The 18069-nt window shown below is 44.5% G+C and overlaps 1 protein-coding gene across 1 annotated transcript in view; it reads left to right on the plus strand.

Moving 5' to 3' along the window:
* Positions 1 to 18069, plus strand: part of LOC110535064 (calcineurin-binding protein cabin-1) — an 89269-nt gene that overhangs the window by 52081 nt on the left and 19119 nt on the right. Inside the window, exons 4-7 of the mRNA XM_090190570.1 lie at positions 5000 to 5163; positions 5282 to 5378; positions 5489 to 6208; positions 13449 to 13523. Coding sequence (XP_090046696.1) covers positions 5000 to 5163; positions 5282 to 5378; positions 5489 to 6208; positions 13449 to 13523 — 1056 coding nt within the window. The remainder of the gene's footprint in view (positions 1 to 4999; positions 5164 to 5281; positions 5379 to 5488; positions 6209 to 13448; positions 13524 to 18069) is intronic.

The raw sequence follows: 18069 nt of genomic DNA on the forward strand, positions 1-18069 counted from the left end.
TGTCAGTGGCACTGTATTGTCCTCAAAGCGAGCAAAGAAGTTGTTTAGTCTGTCTGGGAGCAAGACATCCTCGTCCACGACGGGGCTGGTTTTCTTTTTGTAATCTGTGATTGGCTGTAGACCCTGCCACATACCTCTTGTGTCTGAGCCTTTGAATTGCGACTCTACTTTGTCTCTATACTGACGCTTAGCTTGTTTGATTGCCTTGCGGAGGGAATATCTACACGGTTTGTATTCGGTCATGTTTCCCGTCACCTTGCCCTGGTTAAAAGCAGTGGTTCGCGCTAATGCTGCCATCAATCCACGGTTTCTGGTTTGGGAATGTTTTAATAGTTTCTGTGGGTACAACATCACCGATGCACTTGCTAATAAACTTGCTCACCGAATCAGCGTATTCATCAATGTTGTTTGACGCAATGCGGAACATATCCCAATCCACGTGATCGAAGCAATCTTGAAGCGTGGAATCAGATTGGTCGGACCAGCGTTGAACAGACCTGAGCGCGGGAGCTTCCTGTTTTAGTCTCTGTCAATAGGCAGGGAGCAACAAAATGGAGTCGTGGTCAGCTTTTCCAAAAGGAGGGCTGGAGAGGAATTATATGCTTCGCGGAAGTTAGAATAACAATGATCCAGGGTTTTACCAGCCCTGGTAGCACAATCGATATGCTGATAGAATTTAGAGTCTTGTTTTCAGATTAGCCTTGTTAAAATCCCCAGCTACAATGAATGCAGCCTCAGGATATGTGGTTTCTAGTTTACATAGAGTCAAATAAAGTTTGTTCAGGGTCATCGATTTGTCTGCTTGGGGGGGAATATATGCGGCTGTGATTATAATCAAAGAGAATTATCTTGGTAGATAATGCGGTCGACGTTTGATTGTGAGGAATTCTAAGTCAGGTGAACAGAAGGACTTGAGTTCCTGTATGTTGTTATGATCACACCACGTCTCGTTAATCATCTTTCTTACCAGAAAGATGCTTGTTTCTGTCGGTGCGATGCGTGAAGAAACCAGCTGGCTGTACCGACTCCGATAGCTTGTCTCGAGTGAGCCATGTTTCCGTGAAGCAAAGAACGTTAGTCTCTTATGTCTCAATGGAATGCAACCCTTGCTCGGATTTCATCAACCTTGTTGTTAAGAGACTGGACATTGGTGAGTACTATGGTCGGGAGCGGTTTGCAATGTGCCTATCTCCGGAGCCTGACCAGAAGACCGCTTCGTCTGCCCCTTTTACGGCGTCGTTGTTTTGGTTCGCCAGCTGGGATCCGATCCATTGTCCTGGGTGGTGGGCAAAACACAGTAGCCGCTTTGGGAAGTCTGTTATGTTTAGCATTTCTTTCCTGCCTGGCTTCTCACCAAAGGCTGTGAAAATGTCAACAGACAATGTGGTCCTGTTTGGACCTGTTTGGTAGGATGAGGAAGAGGCTCCCTGGTGTAGGGGCGGGCCAGTTGCTTCTGTGGAGGCATATCATGTGTTTTTGTTTCATCATGATATGCCCAGCTTCTCCTCCCTTTCGTATACACCTCTAAGCTGCTCATTACAACGTGTTTCAAAAAAAATTGCACATAGACCATAATCTGCGCTCAGCTCACATAGTCAGCTCTGCTGTGGAGCACTGAACCTTGCCTGTACACCCCTGCTGGGATGACATGTGCACTGGGTTTTTTGGTCGTCACATATGCTGTCACATGATAACGTGTGTTCAGATCTGATTGATCGTTACCTGTGATACTTCTCGTCCTCTGAAGACTTACCAATCCTTCAGAGATATTGAAATTAAAAAGTCAATGTGTGTTTGATGTGCTGCTGCTCTCTGGTTCCCTGAACCAACCTGAACCCAGACAGAACACACCGCTAATGAGGCTGCTTGCCTGGGGTGGGATCTGTTATGCCTGCCTGAGGTCAACCCCCAGTCCACCCCCACCTCCACTCTTCAGGCACTGTCTCTCCCTACAGCAACTCTTTCCGTTTTCTCATTAGGGCTCCCATCTTCCAATTCCACAGTTGCCTTTTCACCTCCCTTTTCTCTCTTTCCTGTGGGTTTGCCCATTTTTTCCCCCTGTTAATTGTTTGCTGGTGTCAGCCCTATTAGCAGCCCAGTGCCTGAAGGAGTCTGCAGTAGCATTAAGCTGTGCACATGCTACATACACACAAAGAAATACTGTGGCGAGTTTCCATTTGAGATTTACACCGCTGGCAGCCGTGTCTCACTGGGCCATGGCTCCAGCGGATCAAGGCACTTGGTACTTTTCAGCTTTCATTTACATAACAATGGATAACTGTGATCTTTAACACCTTCTCACGAAGCAACTGTCTTGATGATGCAGAGGTTGTAGATTCTGCTCGCTCGCATTTTGGGGTGTAGGCTATGCCACCTGTTTTTCATGAGGTAATTATAAATAGTGGTGTAGTAGTCTAGAGTTTAATTTGTATTTATTTTTATTGACATTCTGTTTTCGTTATTGTAGTAGGCTCATGTTTTACCAGTACTGTGTACCCCCACTATTTATTTTTCCGGGACACCAGACCGCATTATTTTCACCCCTGGTCCTAAAGGATATTTAAACATGGTCCTCTACCAGCTGGCCAGAATGTTTGCTTCATAATTCTGTATGTTAAAAAATGTGTTTATTGAAGGACCCATGCACATTATCAGTGTTCTCTGTGTTGCGTGAGTAAAATGAGCACGCATTTAGCTGTTGCCATTACTTTCCTCTCACCAGCACTAATTCAAAAGTGCCTTCCTCACCATCTTAAATAAGCATGCCCCATTCAAAAAATGTAGAACTAAGAACAGATATAGCCCTTGGTTCACCCCAGACTTGACTGCCCTTGACCAGCACAAAAACATCCTGTGGCGTTCTGCATTAGCATCAAATAGCCTCCGCGATATGCTACTTTTCAGGGATGTCAGGAACCAATATACTCAGTCAGTTAGGAAAGCTAAGGCTAGCTTTTTTTAAACAGAAATTTGCATCCTGTAGCACTAATTCCCAAAGGTTTTGGGACACTGTAAAGTCCATGGAGAGTAAGAGCACCTCCTCCCAGCTGCCCACTGCACTGAGGCTAGGAAACATTGTCACCATTGATAAATCTACGATAATCAATCATTTCAATAAGCATTTTTCTACGGCTGGCCATGCTTTCCACCTGACTACCCCGGCCAAAAGCGCATCACCCCAAACTGTTATAGACCTATATCCATCCTGCCCTGCCTTTCTAAAATCTTCGAATGCCAAGTTAACAGATCACCGACCATTTCGAATCCCGCCTTTTCCATTAGGCAATCTGGTTTCCGAGCTGGTCATGGGTGCACCTCAGCCACGCTCAAGGTCCTAAACGATATCATAACCACCATCGATAAAAGACGTACTGTGCAGCCGTCTTCATCGACCTGGCCAAGGCTTTCGACTCTGTCAATCACCATATTCTTATCAGCAGACTCAACAGCCTTGGTTTCTCAAATGACTGCCTCGTCTGGTTCACCAACTACTTCTCACATAAAGTTCAGTGTGTCAAATCGGAGTGCCTGTTGTCCGGACCTCTGGCAGTCTTTATGGGGGTGCCACAGGGTTCAATTCTCGGGCTGATTCTTTTCTCTGTATATATCAATGATGTTGCTCTTGCTGCTGGTGATTCTCTGATCCACCTCTATGCAGACGACACCATTCTGTATACATCTGGCCCTTCTTTGGACACTGTGTTATGCTGCCAAACATACTCTCGTAAAACTGACTATCCTACCGATCCTTGACTTCGGCGATGTCATTTACAAAATAGCCTCCAACACTCTACTCAACAAACTGGATGCAGTCTATCACAGTGCCGTCCGTTTTGTCACCAAAGCCCCATATACTACCCACCACTGCGACCTGTATGCTCTTGTTGGCTGGCCCTCATTACATATTCGTCACCAAACTCACTGGTTCCAGGTCATCTATAAGTCTCTGCTAGGTAAAGCCCCGTCTGATCTCAGCTCACTGGTCACCATAGTCACCAACATCCACCCGTAGCACACGCTCCGGCAGGTATATTTCACTGGTCATCCCCAAAGCCAACACTTACTTCGGCCACCTTTCCTTACAGTTCACTGCTGTCAATGACTGGAACGAATTGCAAAACGTCGTATATCTCCCTCTCTAACTTTAAGCATCAGCTGTCAGAGCAGTTTACTGTACCTGTACACAGCCAGTCTGTAAATAGCATACCCAACTACCTCATCCCCACATTGTTATTTATCCTCTTGCTCTTTTGCACCCCCAGTATCTCTACTTGCACATCCTCATCTGCACATCTATCACTCCAGTGTTAATGCTAAATTGTAATTATTTCGCCTCTATGACCTATTTATTGCCTTACCTCCCTACTCTTCTACATTTGCACACACTGTACATAGATTTGTCTATTGTGTTATTGACTGTACCTTTGTTTGTGTAACTCTGTTGTTTGTGTCGCTTTGCTTTATCTTGGCCATGTCGCAGTTGTAAATGAGAACTTGTTCTCAACTGGCCTACCTGATTAATTAAAGGTGAAATAAAATCATTATCTTGAAACTGGCACTGCAGATCTTGGGTAATATGCTCATACATGGAGAGGTATGGTGGTTAATATATTGCCTAAAACAATGTACAGTCACACTTCTCTATCCCTCTCTCCTTTTCTCTTGCCCTCCTTCACTATCAGTCTGTGTAAAATAAATCCCCATGTATGTCAAAAGAAATATCAGGTACATCCACTTTTCAGTTGAGCTTTTGCACTTTTTTAATTAAACTGAAAACCCACCAGTGGGGCACATTGAAAAGCTCATGTCAGGGATCTGTTGGCCTTGTGAGTGTGTTAGTGGAAAATATGTTTTGAAACAGAACTCTAGTTAGCCTGACAGGTGAGGTCATACATAAGCCGGTCTCCATGACACGCTACCAAACAGTGTTAGTGAACTGTTGCCTCTTCGACTCCTCCTTTTCCTCCTCCCCCTCTTCTTCCCCTCCTTCCTGCTTCAGGGCATCTGGCATATTCCAGTGGATGAGATTGATCGCCCTGGCAGTTTTGCATCTCATATGAACCGATCCATCGTCCTCTTGCTGGAGGTGCTGTCTCAGCTGAAGGACCACGACACACTGATAAAATTCTCTTTCATGCTCCAGAGAACCCCTGACCAGGGAAAGTAAGGATCTCTCATGACTCAACCATGTTTCTCTGTTTTTCATGGCAACCATTTTTTCTAGTGTTTTTGTGTGAATTTGTTACTCTTCTCTTTCCTTTCTCTCTCTCATGTCTTAAAGGAAGTATTTGCGGGATGTGGATCGTCAGGTTTTGGCCCAGAGAGCATTTTTCCTAGCTGTAAAATTCCTGGAGGACAATCTGAACAAACTCACAGGGGTTTGCAACCAAAGCACTCTACACACTTGGAGAGGAGCTGAAAGCAGCTCCGTAGTTTATAGTTTCAGCATGCTCTTGCTTGTGTTGTGACGGGCTCTGTTCTTTCTCAGGTGTCAGAGCAGCCTTCCAAAGTGCCTGCGCCCTCCATGGGGGAAATGACAACCGCGGACACGTCCAACAGGCCCAGTGCAGAGGACAGCAGTCATGCACTGCATAAGAAGCCTGAGCTCACTGAGGAACCCCAGGTCACTGCCCCAGGCCCTGACTCTGGGTCCCGGGAGACCCCTCAGACACAGCCAGCCCTGCTGGCCACAGACAGAAACAGGGGGGATCAGCAGCAGAGAACTCCATCTGCGAAGGTGGAGGCTGCTGTGGGCGAGTGGGCCAGAGCAGGGCCAGAGGAGCCCATGGAGCTGGATGCTGGCCACTGGGGGCGTCCCTCCAAGACCACAGACTCTCAGGGCAGACAACCAGACACTGAGTCTCCCAGAACTGTCCTGGTGCCTGGGGAGAAAGTTGTTGAGAGCAGCCGCGCACCGGAGCTTTCTCTGGAGGACCTAAGCATCAGCTCCAGACAGCAGCAGCAGCAGCAGCAGCTCCAGTGCCCGGTAGCTAAGGGCCCAGTGTTAGCCAGCGGAGCAGAGCAGGGACTAGCCCAGGGGGCGCTATGCAGGCCCAGCAGGAAGAGGAAGCTCCTGGATGACGTGGAGTCAGGCGAAACTCTTCTGCTGGATGCCTACCGGGTGTGGCAGCAGGGCCAGAACGTCATGACCTACGACCTGGGGCGCATTGAGAAGATCATGTCAGAGACATACATGCTCATCAAGCAGGTATGCTGTACTTTTGTGTTATTGTCACAAACTCCCCTGTTTACCGTCACGTTTACAGCCACATTTCTCTCTCCCATCAACAATTGATTTATAACTGTGCCATGTCATGCACACATAATATATACTCACTGAAAAGGGAAATGGGTTTGGGAAATCCCTTTTGATATTGATTTAGCAAAGAGACCTGAAACACAGAGGGGACTTTCCCTACTCATACAACTGCTATAAAATACTTTCATAAGGAACCAAATAGCACACGAGACCACTTTTAGCCTAACATCTTCCCAGTGCTACATGTATTAACTAAGATCTTAACACAAATAGCACTATTAATATTTACAGCTCATAATCATAAGTATAATCATAAAAGGGCAGCAGGCAGCCTAGCGGTTAAGAGCATTGGGCCTGCAACTGAAAGGTCGCTGGTTTGAATCCCCAAGCCGACTAGTTGAACAAATCTGCCTGTGCCCTTGAGCAAGGCACTTAACCATAATTGCTCTGTATTTGCTCTCTCGTTTGCGAAGTGACTAAAAATGTAAAATAAGTCATTATAAGCATTAGGACATCTCACCCTAAATGTAATTGGTGTTTTCGTTACATTTTGTAAATCCTGACCTAGCTAATAGGGAACTGTACAAAGTGTTTATTATTCTAAATGTCTTATTTTCCAACAGTGATGGAATTTCTCATTTCCGATGAAAGGTCTTCTGTATTACATGGCCCAGTAATGGCTTCCGTGGATTCAGACAGAGAGAATGACCCATTTATTATTTCTGTCTTACCAGCAGACAACACAGATTTATTGCTCACGGTTTCCTGTTTTTCTGAGACAACCGTTACCTGTTTGAAAGGTGAAGGTTGTGCATTTTATTTACTTTGGTTTATCAAGACAGCAAAATGATTTTGTGCTTTGTGATTGGGACCCTTTCTAGTGCACTGGCACTGCTTGTGTAGAACCAGTCATGGTCTTGCCCGCTCACTGTCTCTGAAGCTAAACGTAAACTTCTGATTCAGTTTGGACTTCTGTTACCAAGAACTGACACTGTTGTATTAAGTAACCCTACTAGTTCTTGAGATTCCGTTTGATAGACTGAGCAAAAAGGGACATTTCTATTGCAGCACTGTAACCGGAATGTTGAGTTGACTTAATTTAATAATTTCTTCCACTTGCATAGCAGAACTGATCAAATAATAGAGGGATTAGTTACTTTGTGTATTGCATCTGAGCCAACTTCTCCTTTTCTGTTGGCTGGCATTGAGGGTGTTGTTTGAGCACAGCTCTCATCAGCCTCTAGACGCATAGCTAGTGATCAATGCTGACCGTGGGGAACCTGATCTGACATTGGCTATGTGTCAAGCCACAGAGATGGAGCTGGAGTGTGAGGCAACAGAGGATGGAGGGGCTACGACTAAACTGACGAGAGGGAGATGGCTAGCTACTACAACCCTCGCTCTATTTAGCTTCTTTCAGTGTCACTTCTCTCTCACACGCACACTGACGGATGCTATTTTGCAAGTTAATAATATTGAAACCATTGGAAAGTGTGCTGAGACTTTGGCTGAGATTTGCTTCCCATGTTTTGCGATCAAGGGAAATGACTTTTTTCCCCCTGTGGCTGGAAAGGGGTAACATGACAGTGTTCTGACACACTCTAATAGGGCTTACATATCTCCTGAACAAAGTGAGCAAGCCTTGACACAACTTTCTTAGTACAGTTGAGTCAGTGACACTACATGCTTTTCCCTAACATGTTTTTAGTGAAGCGAAATTACAGTATTAGTGCCAAATTCTTCACCTTGCTTCTCACTTTCCAAATACAAGCCATCTCTTAAAAGTTAGCTTCTAACCCAATTCCACAAGGCTTTTGCGCAGCACAGCAGTTTTGTTTCATGCCATTGGATCTGTTTTACAGTTCAGTGATGTAGCCAATAGCCATGAATATAAAGTACAGAGCAAGAGCAGTTGGCAGGTTGTGTCAAAAGTTTTAGTTAGCTTTGGCTCAGCTTTAATCTGACATGTTTGTGCCCAGGCAAGCCCTCATAGGTCTGTTATGCTACTTCAGAAGAAGGAAAGTTCTCGAATAGCCCACTCCTCCACTCTACCACGCTAGGGGAGGGACTTCCTCTAAAACGTATCCAAAATGACAGCTATCCAGTGTAACCAACCTCTGTCTCAGAGTGCTGCCTCTTGAAGCCCTCCCAGTCTTTGGCCCCCAGGTCTGCCAAGTCATTGATGCATGGAATTAAAGAAGTGTTCCTATAAGCCCATATTGCGTAACATTTCTATAGCCTATGCAATTGCGCAAGAAAACAAAGTTTTGATGGCCTCTATTAAAAAGAGGATCCCATGAGCTTTCTAAAGGCTAGGTCTAGTATATTTATTTCTCAACTTTCCTAATATTAAGAACATTGGTTCACAACCTGAGTAGCCTACTTGGCTGGCATGAAAATGAACCACGGGAATAGCGTGCTACATTTTTCCACATTTTGTTACGTTACAGCCGATTCTAAAATGGATTAAATTATTTTTTCCTCGTCAATCTATGCACTGTACCCCACAATGACAAAGCAAAACATATATTTTTCTAATGTTGCTAATTTACATTTGGAAACGCCTTAGCCAAATACATTTAAACTCAGTTTTTAACAATTCCTGACATTTAATCCTAGTAAAATTCCCTGTCTTAGGTCAGTTAGGATCACCACTTTATTTTCAGAATGTGAAATGTCAAAATAGTAGAGAATGATTTATTTATTTCATCACGTACACAGTGGGTCTAAGGTTTTACATACTCAATTAGTATTTGGAAGCATTGACTTTAAATTGTTTAACTTGGGTCAAAAGTTTAAGGGTAGTCTTCCACAAGCTTCCCACAATAAGTTGGGGGAATTTTGGCCCATTCCTCCTGACAGAGCTGGTGTAACTGAGTCAGGTTTGTAGGCCTCCTTGCTCGCACACACTTTTTCAGTTCTGCCCACAACTTTTCTATAGGATTGCGGTCAGGGCTTTGTGATGGCCACTCCAATACCTTGACTTTGTTGTCCTTAAGCCATTTTTCCACAACTTTGGAAGTATGCTTGGGGTCATTGTCCATTTGGAAGACCCATTTGCGACCAAGCTTCAACTTCCTGACTGATGTCTTGAGAATATATCCACATAATTTTCCTCACTCATGATGCCATCTATTTTGTGAAGTGCACCAGTCCCTTCTGCAGCAAAGCACCCCCACAACATGATGCTGCCACCCCCGTGCTTCACGGTTGGGATGGTGTTCTTCGGCTTGCAAGACTCCCCCTTTTTCCTCCAAACATAATGATGGTCATTATGGCCAACAGTTCTATTTTTGTTTCATCAGACCAGAGGACATTTGTCCAAAAAGTATGATCTTTGTCCCCATGTGCAGTTGCAAACCGTAGTCTGGCTTTTTTATGGCGGTTTTGGAGCAGTGGCTTCTTCCTTGTTGAGCGGCCTTTCAGGTTATGTCGATATAGGACTCGTTTTACTGTGGAAATAGGTACTTTTGTACCAGTTTCCTCCAGTATCTTCACAAGGTCCTTTGCTGTTGTTCTGGGATTGATTTGCACTTTTCACACCTAAGTACGTTAATCTCTAGGAGACAGAACGTGTCTCCTTCCTGAGTGGTATGACGGCTGCGTGCTCCCATGGTGTTTATACTTGCATACTATTGTTTGTACCGATGAACGTGGTACCTTCAAGTGCTTGGAAATTGCTCCCAAGGATGAACCAGACTTGTGGAGGTTACAAAACATATTTCTGAGCTCTTGGCTGATTTCTTTAAATTTTCACATGATGTCAAGCAAAGAGGCACTGAATTTGAAGGTAGGCCTTGAAATACATCCCCAGGTATACCTCCAATTGACTCAAATTATGTCAATTAGCCTAACAGAAGCTTCTGAAGCCATTACATAATTTTTTCAAGCAGTTTAAAGGCACAGTCAACTTAGTGTATGCAAACTTCTGACCAACTGGAGTGGTGAAATAATCTGTCTGTAAACAATTTATGGAAAAATGACTTGTGTCATGCACAAAATAAATGTCCTAACCGACTTGCCAAAACTATAGTTTTTGTTGACAGGAAATTTGTGGAGTGGCTGAAAAACTATTTTTAATGACTAAAACTTACGTGTATGTAGACTTCAACTGTACCTTATTTACGTATGTATTCAGACCCTTGGCTATGAGACTTTAAATTGAGCATCCTGTTTCCATTGATCATCCTTGATGTTTCTACAACTTGATTGGAGTCCACCTGTGGTAAATTCAGTTGATTGGACATGATTTTGAAAGTCACACATCTGTCTAGATAAGGTCCCACAGTCGACAGTGCATGTCAGAGCAAAAACCAAGCCATGAGCTCCAAGGAATTGTCCTTAGAGCTCTGAGACAGGATTGTGTCGTGGCACAGATCTGGGGAAGGGTACCAAAACAGTTCTGCAGCATTGAAGGTCCCCAAGAACACAGTGGCCTCCATCATTCGTAAATGGAAGAACCCTGGAACCACCAAGACTCTTTCTAGAGTTGGCCGCCCGACCAAACTGAGCAATCGGGGAAGAAGGGCCTTGGTCAGGGAGGTGACCAAGAACCCGGTAGTCACTCTGACAGAGCTCCAGAGATCCTGTGTGGAGATGGGAGAAACTTCCAGTCGGACAACCATCTCTGCAGCACTCCACCAAATCATGTCTTTATGGTAGAGTGGCCAGACGGAAGCCACTCCTCAGTTAAAGGAACATGACAGCCCACTTGGAGTGTCCCAAAAGGCACCTAAAGGACTCTGACCATGAGAAACATTTCCAAACAAACACCACATTATCTGGTGAAACCAAGATTGAACTCTTTGGCCTGAATGCCAAGCGTCACGTCTGGAGGAAATCTGCCACCATCCCTACAGTGAAGCATGGTGGTGGCAGCATCATCCTGTGATGTTTTTCGGCGGCAGGGACTGGGAGGCTAGTCAGGATTGAGGGAAAGCTGAACAGAGCAAAGTACAGAGATCCTTGATGGAAACCTGCTTCAGAGGACCTCAGACTAGGGTGAAGGTTCACCTTCCAACGGGACAACGACCCTAAGCACACAGCCAAGACAACACAGGAGTGGCTTCTGGACAAGTTTCTGAATGTCCTTGAGTGGCCCAACCAGAGCCCGGACTTGAACCCAATTGAACATCTCTGGAAAGACCTGAAAATTGCTGTGCAGCAATGCTCCCCATCCAACCTGACAGGGCTTGAGAGGATCTGGAGAGAAGAATTGAAGAAACTCCCCAAATACAGGTGTGCCAAGCTTGTAGCGTCATACTCAAGAAGACACGAGGCTGAAATCGCTGCCAAACATGCTTCAACAAAGTACTGAGTAAAGTGTCTGAGTACTTAAGTTTATTTTTAATACATTTGCAAAAATGTCTAAACCTGTTTTTACATTGTCATTATGGGGTATTGTGTGTAGATTAATAAGGGAATAATAAACTATTTAATCCATTTCCGAATAAGGCTGTAATGTAACGTAACAAAATGTGGATAAAGTTGAGGTCTGAGAACTTTCCTAATGCACTGTTTGTAAAGACACGATTAAATCGAGAATAGTCTGATGGGTAAGAATATCATCACTATATCAATGCATTTTTTTAAACTTTCATGCATCATGTAGCAAAGGCCTAATATATGTTGATACGTTTTTCTTATGACAACTAAAATGGCCAAATAACTCTAAGCATAGTTTATAGTCCCAGGGTCCCTGGAACAGCACAGAGCCCAGTGACACTGTTCTTATAAGCCCAGCTATTGCGCAATCGAGTATGAAAATAGTTTTGACTGGACATTATTTAAAAGAGGATTCCAGCTTTCGCGTGCTGCCATATTTATTTCTCAATTCTTAAAATGAAGCACATGATGAATGTGCTTCATTTTAAGACACTTTACAACCGGTGTAGCCTACCTGGCATATTAAAAAATGTAACCTCCATTCACTATTTAAGTGCATGCTATGGATGACATCAATCAAAAACATTTCCACACATATTAGTAGGCTATATGTAAAGGTCAGAATTAATTCAGATGAGTCTGATGTACTTGTCAAATTGTGAATGAGAGACTGATGAAGTGTGTGCAGCCTGTGCAAGAAACAGAGCAGAGCGAGCGCATTCCTTTCATGCAACTTTTTTCAAATTGTCATTAGTCACCTCATGCAGCCTTAGGCTACATGTTTTAATTTCTAATATATCCTAAGGTTTATATCACAACTGAAGTTGCATAAATAACTAAATTAAGCATATAGCATATATATTTGTTAACCGCTCAACACAATTGCCGCATGTGTCCCTCAGAAATCATTTTGGGAAAAATATCCTTTCAATTTTATTCAGCTATCTTCAATTGTAGTCTTCGTACTATAAAATGCCACAGGAATTATAAGCAAATCTTGTAATTAACTAGTGTAGCCCTCAGCCATATGGCATAGCCAGATCAGGGCTTAACGTAAGGATTACTCAGAATATGCTGTTCTGTTCTTCTGAAATAGGTCAAATGTTCTTCATGTCATAGGTTGTTTCTTCAGACCTGCCTAAAAGAAACAATGGATTTATTGATGGTGTAGGCTGTATTAAATATAGATTTTTTTTGACTTCTTAAATTGTAGATGTTCCAAAGGTCTGCATCAGTGGCTTGTAAGGCTATGGGTGGACGCCCAGCAACGCTAAACTGGTTTATGTTAATTAACGTCAATGACCGTGAGACTGGCAGTTATTTGCATGACAGTTACCGCCTGACAAAATGTCATGACTGTCACAGCCCTAGACTCATTCTACAGGCCATTTCCTGTGGCAGCAGCATGTTACAATCTAGAGGGTTCCACCTACAGCGTGTGGTCAATGCAGAACCAAACAGCGTTTACCACCACACCACCACATAATAGTGTAGCGTGTCTGAGGGAGAGGTGAACATGGAGACTAGCTTTCATGTGTTTTTCTCCTGTGCAGCATCAGCTTCTTGACTCTCACACATACATCTACAGTTTGGCAGATAGAGAGCAGCCAGCCTTCACAGAGAGAGGCCTAATGAGGGCCGCCGTCTCCTGTTGCCACGGCCACATTCACTCTGAGAAAGGCCTTTTTTCCATATCTGTTAGCTACCCAGAGCAGCATCAGCGGTGCTAAGGTGGCTGTGTAAATGGTGTGTTGCTCTGCTCTGATTGTCTCTGTTCTCTTCTCTTCCCGCATGGTGTGGACAGGTGGATGAGGACGTGGCGCTGGACCAAGCCGTGAAGTTCTGCCAGATACAGATGGCCACGTCAGCACAACGACAGGTATGGGGGATGACCTGGTCCACAAACACAGTGCACATACACATCAACACAAAGTACATTACATTTCATGCATATACCCTACACCTACATGGACCCCATACAAATACAACACTCACAAATGTAAACATTCAATATGTACATACCAGTGGAGACTGCCGAGGGGAGGACGGCTCATAATATTGGCTGGAACAGAGCAAATGGAATGGCATCAAAACACTTGCAAACTATGTGTTTGATGCCTGTCCTCCCCAATTAAGGTGCCACCAACCTCCTGTGGTACATACACTCAGTGGCCAGTTTATTAGGTATACCACCCTGTTCACGAAAATGGTTTGCTCCAACAGACAGTGTGGCCGTGGCTTGCTATATAAAGCAGGCAGACAGGCATTGAGGCATTCAGTTACTGTTCGATTGAACGTTAGAATGGACAAAACGAGTGACCTAAGCAACTTTGAGCATGGTATGATTCAGTGCCAGGCGCGCCGGTTCTAGGATCTCAGAAACAGCCGGCCTTCTGGGCTTTTCACGCACGACAGTGTCTAGGGTTTACTGAGAATGGTGTGACGGACAAAAAGAATCCAGTCAGTGGCAGTCCTGTGGGTGAAAACAGTTTGATGATGAGAGAGGTTGAAGGAGAATGGCAAGAATCGTGCATGCTAATAGGCGGGCCAAAAAATGCGCAGTACAACAATGGTGTTCAGAACAGCATTTCGGAAACACTCAACTCGTCGGTCCTTGTCACGGATGGGTGATTGCAGCAGACGACCACAACAGGTTCCACTCCTATCAACTAAAAACAAGAAGAAGCGGCTCTAGTGGGCACACAATTACCAACACTGGACAATTTGAGGAGTGGAAAAACATTGCCTGGTTCAACAAATTCCCGGATCCTGTTGCGTCATGCTGATGGCAAAGTCCAGATCTAGTGTAAGCAGCAAGAGTCCATGGACCCATCCTGCCTGTTGTCAATGGTACAGGCTGGTGGCTGTAGTGGAATGGTGTGGTGAGTGTTTTCCTGGCACACGTTAGGTCCCTTGATACCAATTGAGCAGCATTTGAACGCCACACATTGTAGAATTCATGCTACAAAGAATGCAGGCTGTTCTGGAGGCAAAGAGGGGTACGACCCGGTACTAGATGGGTGTACCTAATAAACTAGCCACTGAGTGTATATCACATCCCAGGAATTGAATCAAAGCACTTTGCACAAATAGATCTGCCCCAGATATCATATCTGTTCATCTGACTGGAGACGTCTTCCAAAGCCAGGACCTCTCATTTATACATCTGGGCTTTGATTGAAGCTATTCGAGGGATGTGTGGAGAAGTCACACAATTCAAATTAAACTTCAGGTTCATTGCCTCTTGTCTTTCCCATCCACGAGATGTTAAGATCTAAATGATCTGGCCATTCAGTGGTCTACTCGCGTTCATATTTTTTTATGACCAGTATACGCTCACACCTATCTGTTGTTGGGGTACGCCCACACCAGTCCAACACAAAGGTATTTTTTGTCTGTAAACAAAAATATACGCAACATGCAACAATTTAAGATTTTACTGAGTTACAGTTCATTTAAGGAAATCAGTCAATAGAAATGCATGCATTAGGCCCTAATCTATGGATTCCACATGACTGGGAAGGGACGCAGCCTACCCACTTGGGTGCTAGACCCACCAACTGGGGAGCCAGGGGGCGACTTATTGGAGAGAAATGAACATTCAATTCTCTGGCAAGAGCTCTGGTTGACATTCTTGCAGTCAGCATGCCAGTTGCACGCTCCCTCAAAACATGAGACATCCTGTGGTATTTTGTTGTCCCCAGCACAAGGTGCACCTGTGTGATACTCATGCTGTTTAATCAGCATCTTGATATGCCAAAACCTGTCACTTGGATGGATTATCTTGACAAAGGAGAAATGCTCACTAATAGGGATTTGCAGTTTTGTCACGCAACACACTGCCACAGATGTCTCAAGTTTTGAGGGAGCGTGCAATTGGCATGTTGACTGCAGGTTCTTCCACCAGAGCTGTTGCCCAAAAATGTAATATTCATTTCTCTACCATAAGCCGCCTCAAATCGTTTAAGAGAATTTGGCAGTACATCCAACCGGCCTCACAACCGCAGACCATGTGTGTGGTGTCTTGTGGGCGAGTAGTTTGCTGATGTCAACGTTGTGAACAAAGTTCCTTATGGTGGTGTTATGGTATGTGCAGGCGCAAGCTAAGGACAACGAACACAGTTGAGTTTTATCGATGGTGATTTGAATGCACAAAGATACCTGGAATAGATCCTGAAGCCCATTGTCGTGCCATTTATCCGCCGTCATCAACTCATGTTTCAGCGTGATCATGCACGGCCCCATGTTGCAAGGATCTGTACACAATTCCTGGAAGCTGAAAATGTCCCAGTTCTTCCTGACCTGCATATACGGTGCGTTCGGACAGTATTCAGACCCCTTGAATTTTTCCACATTTTGTTATGTTACAGTATTATTCTAAAATTGATTTTAAAAAGTTTTCCTCATCAATCTACACACAGTACCTCATAAACTGAAATGTAACTTTTACACAAGTATTCAGACCCTTTACTCAGTACTTTGTTGAAGCACCTTTGGCAGAGATTACAGCCTCATGTCTTCTTGAGGATGACATTACAAGCTTGGCACACCTGTATTTGGGGAGTTTCTCCCATTTTTCTCTGCAGATCCTCTCAACCTTCGCCCCAGTCTAAGGTCCTGAGCGCTCTGGAGCACGTGTCATCAAGGATCTCTCTGTACTTTGCTCCATTCATCTTTCCCTCGATCCTGACTAGTCTCCCAGTCCCTGCCACTGAAAAACATTCCCACAGGGATGGTGCCAGGTTTCCTCCAGACGTAACGCTTGGCATTCAGGCCAAAGAGTTCAATCTTGGTTTCATAAGACCAGAAATCATGTTTCTCATGGTCTGTGACTCTTTAGGTCCCTTTTGGGGAAAAAGCGGGCCTTGATGTACCTTTTACTGAGGAGTGGCTCCGTCTGGCCACTCTACCATAAAGGCCTGATTTGGTGGAGTGCTGCAGAGATGGTTGTCCTTCTGGAAGGTTCTCCCATCTCCACGGAGGAACTCTGGAGCTCTGTCAGAGTGACCATCGGGTTTTTGGTTACCTCCCTGACCAAGGCCCTTCTACCCTGATTGCTCAGTTTTACCGGGCGCCAGCTCTTTGAAGAGTCTTGGTGGTTCCAAACTTCTGACATTTAAATCAAATCTAATTTTATTGGTCACGTGCACCGAATACAGTAAAATGCTTACAAGCCCTTAACCAACAATTAAGTTTAAGAAAATCCCCCCAAAAGTATAAGAAAAGAATAACAAATAAGAATAAGTCTCGTCGGTGATCAGGCCTACCACTGTTGTGTCATCGGCAAACCTAATGATGGTGTTGGAGTCGTGCCTGGCCGTGCAGTCATGAGTGAACAGGGAGTACAGGAGGGGACTGAGCACGCACCCCTGAGGGGCCCCGTGTTGCGGATCAGCGTGGCGGATGTTGTTACCTACCCTTACCACCTGGGGGCGGCCCATCAGGAAGTCCAGGATCCAGTTGCAGAGGGAGGTGTTTAGTCCCAGGGTCCTTAGCTTATTGATGAGCTTTGAGGGTACTATGGTGTTGAACACTGAGCTGTAGTCAATGAATAGCATTCTCACAAAGGTGTTCCTTTTGTCCAGGTGGGAAAGGGAAGTTTGGAGTGCAATAGAGATTGCATCATCTGTGGATCTGTTGGTGTGGTATGCAAATTGGAGTGGGTCTAGGGTTTCTGGGATAATGGTAATCATGTGAGCCATGACCAGCCTTTCAAAGCACTTCCTGGCTACAGACGTGAGTGCTACAGGTCAGTAGTCATTTAGGCAGGTTACCTTAGTGTTCTTGGGCACAGGGACTATGGTGGTCTGCTTGAAACATGTTGGTATTACAGACTCAGACAGGAAAAGATTGATAATGTCAGTGAAAACACTTGCCAGTTGGTCATATAAGAATGATGGAGGCCACTGTGTTCTTGGGGACCTTCAATGCTGCAGACATTTTTTGGTACCCTTGCCCAGATCTGTGCCTCGATACAGTCCTGTCTCTGAGCTCTACGGACAATTAATTTTACCTCATGGCTTGCTCTGACATGCACTGTCAACTGTGGGACCTTATATAGACAGGTGTGTGCCTTTCCAAATCATGTCCAATCAACTAAATTTACCACAGGTGGACTCAAATCAAATGTTATTTTTCACATACACATGGTTAGCAGATGTTAATGTGAGTGTAGCGAAATGCTTGTGCTTCTAGTTCCAACAATGCGGTAATAACCAACGAGTAATCTAACCTAACATTTCCAAAACTACTACCTTATACACACAAGTGTAAAGGGATAAAGAATATGTACATAAAGATATATGAATGAGTGATGGTACAGAACGGCATAGGCAAGATGCAGTAGATGGTATCGAGTACAATATATACATATGAGATGAGTAATGTAGGGTATGTAAATAAAAGTGGCATAGTTTAAAGTGGCT

The sequence above is a fragment of the Oncorhynchus mykiss genome, chromosome 11 (assembly GCF_057628025.1).
Source record: "Oncorhynchus mykiss isolate SJ-2025 chromosome 11, ASM5762802v1, whole genome shotgun sequence".
Classification (NCBI taxonomy): domain Eukaryota; kingdom Metazoa; phylum Chordata; class Actinopteri; order Salmoniformes; family Salmonidae; genus Oncorhynchus; species Oncorhynchus mykiss.